At 39.6% G+C, this 15376-nt stretch overlaps 1 protein-coding gene across 6 annotated transcripts in view; it reads right to left on the reverse strand.

Moving 5' to 3' along the window:
* taf1 (TAF1 RNA polymerase II, TATA box binding protein (TBP)-associated factor) overlaps nucleotides 1-15376 on the reverse strand; it is a 132263-nt gene that overhangs the window by 90583 nt on the left and 26304 nt on the right. For all 6 annotated transcript variants that reach the window (XM_048544209.2, XM_048544208.2, XM_048544207.2 and 3 more), the window contains exons 10-13: nucleotides 10709-10940; nucleotides 10262-10384; nucleotides 8488-8655; nucleotides 4908-5035 (exon numbers count right to left, since the gene is read on the reverse strand). In XM_048544209.2, coding sequence (XP_048400166.1) covers nucleotides 4908-5035; nucleotides 8488-8655; nucleotides 10262-10384; nucleotides 10709-10940 — 651 coding nt within the window. The remainder of the gene's footprint in view (nucleotides 1-4907; nucleotides 5036-8487; nucleotides 8656-10261; nucleotides 10385-10708; nucleotides 10941-15376) is intronic.

Genomic DNA, 15376 nt, shown 5'->3' on the forward strand with positions numbered 1-15376 from the left:
CCTTTGCCCCATTGATTCTATGCTTGTCAAAAACACCCACCTAACAATTTTAATCCCATTTTCCAGCATTTGGTCGATTGCCTTGTATGTCCTGCCATCACAAACGTACATCTAAATACTACTTAAATGTGTTGAGGGTTTCTTATGGATGATAGTATAAGGCAGGGGTGGAGGTTAGATAGACCTTAGGATTAGGGTAAAAGTTCAGCACAACATCATGGGCCAAAGGGCCTGTACTGTGCTATACTGTTCTATGTTCTTTGCCTTCACCAGGCTTACGGTTAGAGAGTTCCAGATTCCCATCACTCTTTATGAGTAGAAAATGTATTTCTTCATATCCTTGACACCACCTGCCTCCAATCATTGATGCCTCCACAAAGGGGAATAAGTTTCTGCCTGCCAACCCTGTAAATATGCCCCTCAATTTATACATTTCAATCATATCTCCTCCTCAGTCACCTCTGCTCCAAGGAAAATCACCCTAACCTATCCAATCTCTTCATAAGCAGAATTCTCTGGGCCAGGCAACATTCTGACAAATATCCTTTGTACCCTCTCCACATCCCTCCTAGAATGTGGATTCCACAGCTGCACACAATACTCTAGCTGTGGCCTAACCAAGTTTTTATAAAGCTCTTCTATACTTTTTGAATTTTGTATAGTTTTTATATTTCACAACTATTTACATTTCAAAATAATTCCACCAAGGCCAGCTCGAAGTCTCCTCCACGGGTGACAAACCAATTGGTGTTTTTTTTTAAAAGTGATCTCCTCAATCAGACCCAGTACCTCGTCAACTTTCCTGGTGATCAAGCCGAGTGTTATTCTCTTCCACTTCTGCCCGTTTGCCAAAAAGGCAAAAAAAAGTTTTATTAGCTTTGCCATTTACCAGTTTTAACAGTCACGTTCCTTAATTAAACAACCAACTTATTTTTTCAGAATAGTTTCTTTTCTGAAAGTCATATTTGTGATCATGGAAAATCTTATCCACGTGAAATTTATTTAGCAGCCCACAAGTGACAGAAAAATTGATATGTAGCTGCTCCAGCACCTCTAACCCTTGTGCAGAGAGGATGGATAATCCTGGGTTAATCACCAAAAATCAGGAGTGGATGTAACTGTAATGCATAGCTTTGATTTGATGAGTTGCTTGCTGTGTTGCCTAGCTCTGTCATTTGCACACAGTCTATGCATCTTTGTAGAATGAAAATCCCAATACACAACATCAAAAAGGCATGTGATAAGGGGCCACAAGAGTGCATTGGCATAAAATTAGTGTTCATGGGAATGGGAGTAATATATCTGCATGGTCTAATGTTTGGCTAAAGGAAAGAAATTTGGTAGGGTGTAATATTGAAGATATATTACTTCCATTCCCATGAACACTAATTTTATGCCAAGGCACTCTTGTGGCCCCTTATCACATGCCTTTTTGATGTTGTGTATTGGGATTTTCATTCTACAAAGATGCATAGACTGTGTGCAAATGACAGAGCTAGGCAACAGATGCTTAGACATCTGCAATCTGCAACCAATACTCAGGTTGGGATGAGGAGACTGAGTACAACCCATCTAAGTTTGTAGAAATATTTTTAAAAGGGAAATAAAGCTGTGAGGAAGTCACAATAAGGCTGCAAAAGAATTTAGACAGATCGTCTTTTTGACTCATGGAACGTGGGCATTGTTGATTGAGCTAGCATTTATCACAGTTTCCCTTGAGAAGCTGGTAGTGCTGGAAAATACATAGTAGATTGAATCTATCTGGTAATATGTGACATTGTCCACATTTACAAGACAAAAAGAAAGAACACTTTTCATATCATGAAAAAAATCAGATGTATTTGTATTACCTAAGTATCTTTGCATATATATCACTTTAGACAAAAACGTCTTACTGCAATTCCATAGAACCTTGGTGAGATCACATATGGAGGCTGGTGTACAGATTTGGAGGATGGAGATTGCTTTCTGTGTAAACATTCATTGCCCATTGTTAGTTGTATTCGAGAAGATGGTCGTGAGCTGCATTCTTGAACCACAGTAGTCCAAGTGGTGTACGTAGACCCACAACGTGTTAGGGAGGGAGTTCCAGGATTCTGTCCTAATAACACGAAGCAATAGCAATATATTTACAAGTCAAGATCAGGAGTTGCTTGGAGGGGAGCTTGCAGGTGGTGATTTACTGTTGTATCTGCTGCTTGTGTCCTCTTAGGTGGTAGTGGTCGAGGGTTGAGAGAGTGCTGTCTAAGAACTCCGGTGAATTTGTGCAGGGCATCTTGCAGAGGGTACATGAACTGCTGCTAATGTTATAATTAACATATAATACTATAGATAAAACAGTGGTGGGAGGACTGAGTGTTTGTGGATGTGGTGCCTAAAAAGCAGGTTTGTCCGTCAAGTTTGAGTGTTGCAGTAGCTGCATCCATGCAGGCAAGTGAGAACAATTCCATCACACTCCTGACTTGTAATTTGTTAATGGCAGACAGGGACTGTAGGCTCCAACAAGAGCTACTTAATTTAAGGATTTCCAAACTCAAATCAGCTCTTGTTGCCATAATATTTGTAAGGCGAGTTAGGTTCAGTTTCTGATCAACAGTAACCACAGGATGTTGACAGTGTGAGATTCCGCAATAGTAATATTATTGAAAGTCATGGGGTTAGATAACTTCCTGTTGGAAATGTTTGTTGTCTGGGACATCTGTGGTGAGAAAGTTACTCGTCACTGGTCAGCATAAGCTTGAACATTGTCCAGGTTTTGCTGTATTTGGATATGCACTGCTTCAGTACCTGAGCATCGTGAATGCTGCTGAACATTGTGTAATCATCAGTACTGACCTTATGATGGAGGGAAGTCATTGATGAAGCAACTGAAGGTATTTGGGCCCAGGACACTGCTCTGAGGAACTCCTGCAGAGACTTCTTGAAGCTGAAATGACTGATCTCCAACAACCACAACAAACTTGTTTCGCACAAGATATGACTCCAACCAGGTTGAGGTTATTTCCATGATCCCACTGACTCAAATTTTGCTACAGCTTCTGATGCTACACCATGCCAAATGTGGCATTAATGTTAAGGATCTTGAGAAAAAGTTTATAAAATTATGCGGGGTAAAGATAGGGTTAATGGAAGCTGTTATTTTTCCCTAAAATGGGAGATTTCAAAACTCACAGGCATACTTTTGAAGTGAGAGCAGAGAGGTGTCAAAAAAGACATGAGAGTAGTTCACATGTAGAATGAACTTCCTGAGGAAGTGGTGGATGTGGGCACAATTACAAGATTTAAAAAGATATTTGGATAAGTATTCGGTAGGGAAGCTTTGGAGGGATATGGGCCAAGAGCTGGCAGATGGAACTAGTATAGTTTGGGATTATTTTTGCATGGATTGGATCGACCAAAAGGTCTGATTTTGTGCTGTATTACTCTGTGAGTTCGAGTTTAGCTCTTTGGTACAGATTTGAACTGAGGATGTAATGAGGTCAGGAGGTAAGTGGCCTTGGCAAAACCCAAACTGAGCATCAGAGAAGAGGAATGCTTGGTAGCACATTTGATTAAACGTCCATCATCACATTGATGATCGACAGTAGATTTATGGAGCAGGGGCTGCGTAGTTTGGATCTGTCCTGCTTTTTGTGTAGAGAATAACTGAACCTCTTCCCATATTGCTAGTTGTAGCTCTACTGGAATAGATTAAATAGTGATGAAGCAAGTTCTGGAGCACGAGTTTTCAGACTATTGCCAAAAAAGTTGTCAGGGCCTTTGTAGTATCAGTGCCTTCAGTGTTTTTTGACATCACATGAAGCGAGTCAAATTAACCAAAGACTGGCATCTGGAGACCTCAGAGAAGAATGCGAATCATGAATCAATTACATTGCTGTGGGCCTAGAGTGACATGTAGGTCAGATTTCCTTTTTGATATGGCATTAGCAAACCAGGTGAGTTTTTATGTCAATCAACAATAGTTTTCATGGTCATCATTACATTTGCAATCCCACACTTTTCACTGAATTCAAATTCCACCATCTGCCATCGTAGGATTCAATCCTTATCCCTACAGCATTACATGGCTGCTGGATTAATACTGCCAGTATGCTATCATCTCCCCTTAAATAGTGCTATGAGATCTTTTATGTCCAACTTAGGGGCTGACAGCAGGTCAGTTTAATGCTTCACCCAAAAGGCCTCCAACAGTACAACACTCCATCAGTGCTGAAATGGAACAAGAACCCACAAACTGAGTCAGGGAAAAAGTGCTACTAAATGAGCCTTAGGTGAGAAGTCCCAGACATTTTGGCCACTTCAACCAGAGAGAGCGATATCTATCAATCACCAGTCCATTGAAAAGTCATTGCATTTTTAGATAATAAAGGAATCGAGGGGGATGTACTCTAAGTGGAATTGTGTAACTAAGATATAAATCAACCACAATCTTCACAGATATCACAGAAAGGTCAAATGGACTTATTGCCTCTTCTGCTCCCATTTGTTGTACCCTTATTGGGATGGAAAGGTGGAGAGAAGAAAAGGAAAAGAAATATATTTGATCTAGTATAAGACGACGTAGCTCAAGCACTGGTTGAACTAGCCTCCTTTCGAGGTATCCACTGGATGGGTGCCAGCTTGCAGACCAAAAAGCATCTGAGTGAAATTAGAAGTTAGAATGATGTGCAGTCACTGTATAACCCTGAACTAATGTCTAGGTAGCACAATTGCAAAAGGCTGCTGCCTCACCTGATAAAAGGAAATTAGAAGGCATTTTAGAATTTGCTTGACATTATCTTGCAAATAAGTTGTGTTACATAAAAGACTTTGAAAAGCAGCAGCAACAGAAATAATTACTTCATGACATAATCCCTTGTCTCTCGTCACCTTTATCTATTCTATTCAAACCCCTCTACCCTACTGACCTGCTGTGGCTCATCCTTAATGACACCAGTCTTTCCTAAAAGGATGCGACTCTTGCGAGCTGATGATTCTTTTTTATTCTCTTTGGAAGGAGAGTTCGACGTCATCTCTTCTTTCTCATCAGGAATTTCTAGAATTAAGCATAGGATGCATGTTTACTTTTCTGCATTTCAATTAATTTTTTTGAGTAAATAATACAAAATAATACCACTTAACAAAACGGAATGCTTTATGTTGTTCACTGCCAATCCCGGGTTTTGTACAAGAGAGAAAGTCAGGACTATCATTATTCCAAACATGTTTTCAGTTCTTAAATCAACCATTAAGTTGAACTATTAAATAAACCTGTGCTTTTGTATGCTATTCTTGTAACTCAGAAATAATTATTTTGCACTTATATTTGCCTCAAGATGCCACAAAACTTCACAACTGATGAAATATGTTTGAAGTGCAGTCATTGCTCCAATATAGGTAAATAAAGAAATCAGTGTGCACATCAAAGTTCCACAAACAGCTCAGAGATAAATTATGAATTAAGCATTGAAGTATTGCTCATTAAGAGACGACTACTACTACTGAGACACTGGAAAAACTCAGTTACTATTGCTTTAGTAGTGCAATGTGATGTTTTTACATTCACCTGAGACTTACTCAAACATATTAAATCAGTGGTTAGCAATTGTTGGTGTGTTAAGAATCAAGGCAATCCCTCGAGTTGTCCTAGAGTAATGTTCAACCAATTGCCAAATTTCTTTGAACTTCTTGTACCTGCAAGTCTTCCAAAAGCGCTTTCCTCCCAAATCAAATCAATCTACATTCTCTAAATAGGATTTTATGGAGCTCTTTGGGTCAGTACTGTCAAACCTACCAGCATCAGAGCAGCAGGTAACAGCTAGTAGCTTATATTATCCAAGTTCACAGGCCTGAATGAATATTTTCCCTCTAGTTTTCACCTTTGCTAATGTTTTCAGTGTTTCCTGCAGCTGCTTTTACATGCCAATATCCAATTCCTTGTGCACTAATTTAAATAGTAAATGCTAAAAATTTCAACAAGAATTACAGATATTCTGCATCCATAGGAATTTGCTGTTTTCTTACACTCAATGATGGGTTCAATGGTTGTGGAAGGGGTAAAGGGTGACTGACGAACCACCATTGCTCACAACTTCATGTGCTAAGACTCAAGAGCTCACTAAGTAATCCCTCAGTCCACAATCCCTCAGATCTTAGAATTACCAACAGTCTGTCTGTCACTCTGAACTAGAGCACTTGGGCTCTACATTCATAGTCAATTTAAATTTTCTTTGAAATTGCACTTTTTAGAATAAATAATGTAGGAAGTGTTGTGCATTTCTTGATACGATTTCATTTTCTCCAATTATTCTGTTCCCCTGTATCACTCCATCTCCAAATGAGAACACACAGGCATTCCAACCTTCTTCCAATGTGATCTTAAAGCAGCAACTGCTAAGTGTGTAATGATGGCTGATGTCAGTGCATCTTGAAAAATACCTCAACTCATTACAGCTTTCCAGAATGTTGCAGCTTGGACAAGGGGATCATTTTTTAATTTTGAACCAGTCACAAATGAAGGAGCAGTAATACAGTTTTAAGTTAGGGAAACTTAGCAGGGGCACTTACAGGAAGCGGTCTTCCATTATATTCACTGGTCTTGTCCTCGATGTTAGAGGTTGCAGGGTTGGAATGTGGCGTCAGAGAAACCTTGGTAAATTAGCTGCATCTTTGGGTGACACACACTGCTGCCACTGTACATCAGTGATGAAAGGAGTTTATGTGGAAGGTGACAGATCATGTGCAATCATGCAGGCTGCTGTGTCCTGGATGGTGTCAAACATCTTGAGTGTTATTGGAGCTAGACCCATCCAGCCAAGTGGCAGGTAAATCATTACACTCCTGAGTTATGTCTTATCAATTGGGGTCAGGCTTTGTGAAGTCAGGAGATGGGCTACCCACCACAGAAATTCTGAACTTTAATATTCTCTTATAGCCACAGTACATACATGACTGGTCCAGTTCAGTTTCTGGTCAATGGTAATCCCCACAATGTTTAGAGAGGGGAATTCAGCGATAGTAATGCTAGTGAACGTCAAGACACACTGGTTAGATTCTCTCTTAACTTGGACGGCCATTGCTTGGCATTTGTGTAACAAATGTAACTTGCCACTTGTCAGCCCAAATGAGGACTGTCCAGGTCTTGCCACATATGAATACAAGAGTTCTGGAAGTTGCTACCATGCACGGACAGAGGACCATACAGTTAGAAAGAAAATTCCAGGAAACGCTGGCCTGGAGTAACGAAGACTGCTGAGCAGTGTGCAATCGTTATTAAACATTTCCACATGGAACAACGGGTGTTGTAAGATAGAATAATAATAATAATCCATCACACTTTTAATATCTCAACTGTCACTTCAAAATCTATCAAAGTTTCACTCTCTCTACTCCAAAAGGCTACTTTGTAACATAATTGTATGTAGTTCAGTTCTGAATTGCCGTACCTTTTCAACTACATGAAACCTGCATCATTGCTAACCATAGAGACAACAAGGTGCAGAGCTGGATGAACACAGCAGGCCAAGCAGTCTGAGGAGCAGGAAGGCTGACGTTTCGGACCCAGACCTTACTTTTTCTGAAGAAAGGTCTAGGCCCAAAATGTGAGCCTTCCTGCTCCTCTGCTGCTGCTTGGCCTGCTCTGTTCATCCAGCTCTACAACATGTTATCTCAGATTCTCCAGTATCTGCAGTTCCTACTATCATTGCTAACCATGACTGGTTAAACTAATAGAGGGATTGAGTTCAAGAGCTGTGAAGTTATGCTCCAGTTATACAAAAGCCTGGTCGGCCACATCTGGAGTATTGTGTCCAGTTCTGGTCGCCTCATTACAGGAAAGACGTGGAAGCATTGGAAAGGTGCAGAGGAGATTCACCAGGATGGTGCCTGGAATGGAGGGAGGGTCTTATGAGGAAAGGTTGAGAAAGTCAGGGCTTTTCTCCTTACAATGGGAAAGGATGAGAGGTGACTTGGTAGAGGTGTACAAAATGATCAAAGGTATAGATCGAGTGGACAGCCAGAGACTTTTTCCTAGGTTGGAGGTAGCTATTACAAGGGGGCATAGTTTTAAAGTCAGCGGAGGTAGATATAGAGAAGAAATCAGAGGTAGGTTCTTTACTCAGAGTGTGGTCAGGGCATGGAATGCATTGCTGGAGCGGGTCGTGGAGTTGGCCTCATTAAGTGGTTATTAGATAGGCATATGGATGATAGTATATGGTAGGAGTAGAGGTTAGATAGTCCTTAGGATTCAGGTAAAAGTTTGGCGCAACATTGTGGGCCGAAGGGCCTGTACTGTGCTGTACTGTTCTATGTTCTATGACTGACTACTACCTCCAATAGAAACTGGAAACAATCATCCACCACCTGGCTTCCCAACATTTCACAGCTGCACCGAGTTTACATTTCAGGTTCTATCTGTACTAACTGAAGTCATCATGAATCTCTAAATTTGAACAATATTCAGTGTTAGACTTTCTTGTTCAGTGGTAAAGCGCCTGTAGTAAAACATACCAAGAATTATGTTTTCATCATTCGGGTCAAGCGTCAACACAGGTGGTTCCAGAATTTTATCCATGGCTTGATCATCCCAGATGATGTTATCTTCCCATCTTCCATACACCAATTCCTCATTATCAATAGGGAAGATGGAATACCAAGTTTTATCATCCTCTTGCGAAACTAGTAAAGGAAAGCAACAGAACACAAGGAATTTTACCAAACTGACTGAGCTTTTGTGCTCCTAAGATGCTACTTGGCCTGCTGTGTTCATCCAGCTCCACACTTTGTTATCTCGGATTCTCCAGCATCTGCAGTTCCTATTATTTCTGACTTTGAGGTCCCATTTATTAATAACAATAGTTTATTATGACCTATCTTAATTCTACTAAAGTGGACCAAAGGGCTTCAGAGAAGCTTTATGAAACAGAATTTGACAAGGAGTCACATATGATGATACAGGACAGTTTGTCAAAGACTTGGTCAAAGAGTCAGGTTTTAAGCAGCATCTCAAATGAGGATTGAGAGTTGAAAAGTTGAACTCTCCATACAATTGTTAGTTTGTGGAATGCAAAATCTAAGAGACCTTCCAGGACAGCACTGGATTAATTTATTCTCAAATGAACAAAGGTTTGGACGATGAGCATAGCTGATGGGTTGAAAGATAGAGATGGTGATCATGATGGAGTTGGAGCAAGAGAACAGAATTTGTGAAGAGGACTGAAGACAATGGTTTTAATCCACAATGGGAGCATATATCTGCTACCAGAATTCTACCAGCAGTTCAGGCTAAGGATACACTGGTATGAAACTGCAACTGAATACCAACAATGCACTTAGCAATCACATTAACAGTGTTTAAAGACTTTAACAGAATATTCATATAGCACACAACCTTTTTAATGCATGTTTTTGCTAATCTCAATGAAAGAATCTATATTTGTTTCATTTTAACCTACACAGAGATACCTTGTTGCACAATTTTGCCCAGTGAATTTTGTTTTTCCTCACTTTGGTGATGGAAGCATTGCTGACAAGATCAACATTTGTTACCCAATTCTACCTACCACAACAGGATTGTGATGAACCAATTTTATGGCCACTGCAATCTTTGTAATCAAAGTGCTCTCACACTGATGCTTGGTAGGGTTTACACAATTTTCATTCAGCAACAATCAAGGAATAATTATATACATCCACACAACTGTCCTGGATTTAGCCACATATCAGTGCTTTCGCAACTGGGTCTCATCCAAGAAAGTTAAAAATATTCCACTCTTGTGCCTAAAGTTTTGGGACTCAAAAAGAGGGCCACTTATCACAAAATATACAGCCAGTTATCAGACATTGCATTTATGAGACTGGTTCAATTGAATTTATTGATGGTGATGTTACTTAGTAATGGTAATGCCAAGTGGAAAACAGATGGCATTTCTCATCAGAGTGATCATTGCCAGGCACTTGTGTCCGGCAACTATTACCTGTCATTTACCAGATCACTTTTCAAGTGTTATTCTATTGCCTAACCTCCTTAGTAAGTCTAAATGGAGTTAAGCACAGACTGGACATCATCATTAGCCCACTTCTGACCTTATAAGGGACAGGCACTGATAAAGTAGCTTAAGATAGCTGAACTAAGCAAAACTACACTGGAATTTCTGCAATTTCATTAAAAGTAGATTATTTTTGTAACCTAAAAAAATGAAAATCTTCATAGCACACCCATTCCCAGTCTTTCATTCCTTCATTAATACAAATAAAACATGTGCTATTTGATGTGGCGTCATACCGTGCTGCTCTGGTGCATGTTTATCCTTCCCTTTTGCTGGGATTGGAGGACCAGGCATTGTGGTTTTCTGAACAGGTGTGGGAGGCAAAGGATTCGACAACCAAGAGGTGCCACGGTTTAGCCCTTTACAGAAAAGAGATGAACATGCATAAAATGATTTTGGAAAGAAAACTGTTATCAGAGATGGGGATAGCAACAACAAGATGATTAACAATTAACCAAGAATAGTTAGCACATGCAAATTGCAAGCTTTTCTGTTGCGTGTTAGTAACTGACTGGTGAATATTTACTTTTGGGCTTCTGTCCATTTTAAATGCAGAATGTGACAGCTATGAGAAGGGAACAGAAGCACTTCTTTTGGTCAATCCAACCTGTAAAACTGTGTCTTTCTCCTTATAAAGAGCTCTTATCCAGAAGAAAAAGCAGAATACAGCAAACAATTTATACCTTGTTGTGCATTGTAAGCTGTGGCATTTCGAGTCATGCTAGAAGGCAACCACCCTGCTAGGCTAGCTCGCTGGGATTTTGTAGTCTTATGTTTGACATCCTCTCCATTCCAAATAATGTCTTCTTCCCAGGGCAGCTGAGTGACCATGAGGAAATGCTCATCTAGAAGAGCCTCCATTTCACTCTGCAATTCCTTTTCATCAGCTGACTTCTCAATTTCCTCAGAAGGCTCCTAAAATTATGCGCACAGGTATTGACAATTAATGATACCTTTAATAAAGATAAAGATATCGAACTGGCGCTTTACTTCAAGAGCACTGCTACAACAAAATGGAGCAAAAAAGAACAAACTAGTTTCACACAACGTTATTATAGTGTTCAGATCATCCTAATGAATTACTTTAACACAGCAAAGTATCACTAACAAAGAAGACATAAATGGCCAGTCAACCTGTATTTGCATTAGCTGAGCAATGCACATCTGCTGGCCAACCTGAACATCCCTGATCTTCCCTGAACATAGGCAGTTTTCTTCAATGTTCAAAATATAGCACCTCCCAGTGCTGCTCCGGTACTCTAAACTGCATGTCCAAATCTGGAATATGGCTAAAATTTATAATTGAAATGTTACCACTGAATAAAGGTGACATTATCCAAAATTTTTTTTTAAAAATATCTTCTTTAATGTATACAAACATACAAATCAGCAGAACAGGTACTCAGCCACTCGAGTCTGCTCTGCCATTACATAAGATCATGGCTGATCTGGGCAATTTACAATTCAACCTATTCCATAATAGATTCTGGATGAGAAGTGAAACAATCTGTCACTATCACAAAAATTTTTAAATGATTATATACAAATTAGCAACTGAGTGTATATTTACTGCAAACTTCATCATCTCTGGATTGAGTGGATAGCCAAAGTCTTTTTGTAAGGTGGGAAAAGTTTAAAAAAAAACTAGAGGGCAGAGGTTGAAGGTGAGAGGGGACAAGATTTAAAAAGGATCAGAAGGGAACTTTTTCACCGAAAGGGTGATGCTTGTATAGAACAAACTGCCAGAGAAAGCGGCGTAGGCGGGCATAAGTACAAGATTTAAAAAGCATATGGATGGGTCTATGAATAGGAAGGGTTTAGAGATAGTAGGTCAGATTGGGAAGTCTGGTCAGTGTGGACAAGTTGAGCCAAAGGGTCTGTATCCATGCTTATAACTAAGATTCTGGCATTGAGATTGTTCATTCCAATGGCAGGTTACAAACCTTTCTGTGTAGTATTACTGCTACTGCAGTTTTTAAAACGTTGAATATTACTGAAAAGAGAGGTATATTGTGACAACTGTTAATCTTGCACTCATCAGGACAAATCCATTGTGCCAAATTTCAAACAATCACAAAATTGATACTACAGGATAAAAAGGCTGCTGACTGGTCATTAAGTTGTCCATAAATGATCAAGGCACTGCCATGATAAAAACAATGGGGACATTTAAGTCTCCAGGTAACAGAAAATAGGCAGTGTGATATAAGATGTATGATTCATAATATATATAGTCATTTATTTTGGAGTTTCAATTTTGAACATATGGCAGGAATTGTGGTCTGAATGTATGCAAGGTTTACTTAAACTGCCTGGGGCCATGATTCATTTTTAAAAGTATGGGAGGGTGAGTTTCTGGGATAATAATGGAACCACTGGAAGAGTTTTATGAGCACACAGACTAAACATTGAGAAGTATTAGTTCACTTTCAGTTCATAAGGATCAGAAATTATTTCTTCCTTGTTCAGGAGAAAAATCTATAGCCTGGAAAGCTTTCATTTTCTGTTTGCAACAGTCCTGGTAGAAGTTAAATAGATGAAACAATTTCACCTGAAGAAAGGAGATAGTTTAAAACAGTTAGGAAATAGGTTAGAAACTGAAAAAACTGCAGATACTGTAAATCAAAAGCAAAAAGAGAAGTTGCTGGAAAAGCTCAGCAGGTCTGGCAGCATCTGTGAAGTAAAAATCAGAATTAATGTTTCAGATCCGGTAGTTCAAAGGAAGGCTTAACTAGGAAATAGGTTACCTCAATGCAGACCTCCTAGTGTGAAAATTCCAAACAGAGAAGTGATTATAAATTCAAGCTGCATTCAAATTTCCCATTGAAATGAAGAAATCAAATGAGCTCCCCTTCGCCAATTTATGAGGTGGGAAGTTGGATAATGGGTGCATAATTATTATTCACCCAATGTCAATGCTTACCAGTCAATATGCATTTTGGGATTCCTAAAATTCCACATGAGAGATCAATCTTTTGGCAACATCGCGAATTGGGCTTAGCCACCTGTCCACCCTGTATGCTTTATGCTGAAATAGGGTATATCAAATCTACCTTCTGTGATACTGGATACCGTGATCAAACCACCACTTCTTATATCTTACAAAAACTCACGAAAGGACACATGTTCACCACCTGAAGGCCATTAAGCGGTGCCCAGTCTACCTCTAAAAGTGGCCTCATGAATGTCCATTACAGTGCACATGACATCCCAACACCTATACTCAAATGTTCTCACCAAGGAAGACAAGCATGCCAAACGCCTTCTTCACCACCCTGTCTACCTGCAATTCCAATTTAAAAGAACTATGCACCTGCACCCGTGGATCTCTGTTCGGCAGCACTTCCCACAGCTCATACCTTTTTCAAGAAAGGGGTAATGGAGAGAGCCAAACTTTACTGCATTTCTATGACAACACACTGACGATCAGAATCTATCTGCTAAGTCTGAAAATTAAGATTGATGATTAACCGTCCTTGATTCATCTCAATGTCAATTATGGCCTAATCAATCAGGGTGTGCAAAATAAAAAGCTTCAACTTATCTTCTTTTAGAGAGGAAAGTATGCTTCTTGAATTTACTGGAATTCTCGGCATATATAAGCATGAATATGGATAAAGGTGACCCAGCCAATGCAGTGAACTTGGATTTCCACAGGCCATTCAATAAGAAGCACATGAAAGATTACTGCACAAGATAACAGCTCATGATGTTGGGGATAAAATATCATCACAGATGAAGGATTAGCTGACACAAAATACAGTGGTGATAGCTGGGTCATTTTTAGGTTGTCAAACTGAAACTAATATAGCATCACAGGGATCAATGCTGAGTCCTGAACTATTTATAATCTATATTAATAACTTGAAATTAAAGGGCTGTGTGTCTTGTCATTGTATTTACTGATAATACAACTCAAGTGGGAAGACAAGCTTTGAATAGGATTGCAACGGAAGCAGAGAAGTAGGAGGGAATAAAAACAGGCGAATGAAGGATAATATGGGGAACTTGCTCACTTCAGCAAGAAGAATAAAACAGCAAAATATTACTTAAAAGCAGAGAAACAATACAATACCATGGTAGGGTGATTTTGGTGTGCTCATCCAGGAAGTGCAAAATCAAAGCAAACTGGTACAACACGCAATTAGAAAAGCAAATGGAATGCTAGCCTTTACAGCAAGGAGAATAGTTTGTATATCAGGTCCAGTTCAATGTGTTTGCTGATGGAGTTCCAGTTGCAATGCCAAGCCTCCAGGAATTCCCTGGTATTTCTCTGTTTGGCTTGTGCTATCATGGATCTGTTGTCCCAATCAAATTCATATCCTTCTTTGTCTGTGTATTGAGACGAGTGAGAATTGGTAGTGTCTCTTGGTGGCTAGCTGTTGTTCATATATCTTTATTGTCAGTTTTCTTCCAGTTTGGCCTATGTAATGTTTCTTACAATCCTTGCATGGTATTTTGTATCTTACATTAGTTTTATTGGTTGCAGATATGGGACCCTTTATGTTCATCAGTAGCTGTCACAGAGTGGTTGATGGTTTGTGGACTACCCTGATACCTAGGAGTCCGAGTGGTCTTGTGGTCATCTCTGATATGTCTCTGAAGTACGATAGGGTGACTAGTGCATCTGGTTATGTTGTGTCTTGCTGTTGTGGTCTATCATGAATGTAATGGTGGATTGTGCTTTTTGATTATCCATTCCTTTTAAAAACTCCGTGTAAGTGCTCATGTTCTGCTTTGCACAATTCCGGGTTGCTGCAGTGTGTTGCAATACATTTGAATCCTGATGCAGCTCCAACTGTGTGTGTTGGGGTGGTTGCTAATATATTTAAGTAGCTGTCTGTATGTGTGGTCTTTATGTCTACGCTAGTCTGGAGTTCCCCATTGTTCCTGCGTTCCACTATTATGTCTAGGAAGGGTATTCGGTTATTGTTCTCTTCTTCCTCTGTGAATTTTATTCCAGTGAAGATGTTGTTTGTATTGGTGGGTTTCTTCTAGTCTTGTATGTTTGATAATCATGAAGGTGTCATCTACTTAGATTGACCAGAACAAAGAAAAACTAACCAAACTCACACACAATGACACAAACAACACAGAAACATGGATCAAGAACATCTCAAAAGAGACACAAGACACTGCTGCAACGCTGAATTGTGCAAAAAAGAACAGATGCACTTATATCGAGTTATAAAAGGAACGGATACCCAAAAAGCACAATCCATCGTTACCTCCACAACAGACCACAACAGGAAGAAACAACACGACCAGACACGCTCGTCATCCTATCATACTTCAGAGACATATCAGAGATGACCACGAGACTACTCAGACCGCTAGGTATCAGGGTAGCT

This window comes from Stegostoma tigrinum, chromosome 15, assembly GCF_030684315.1.
Source record: "Stegostoma tigrinum isolate sSteTig4 chromosome 15, sSteTig4.hap1, whole genome shotgun sequence".
Lineage (NCBI taxonomy): Eukaryota > Metazoa > Chordata > Chondrichthyes > Orectolobiformes > Stegostomatidae > Stegostoma > Stegostoma tigrinum.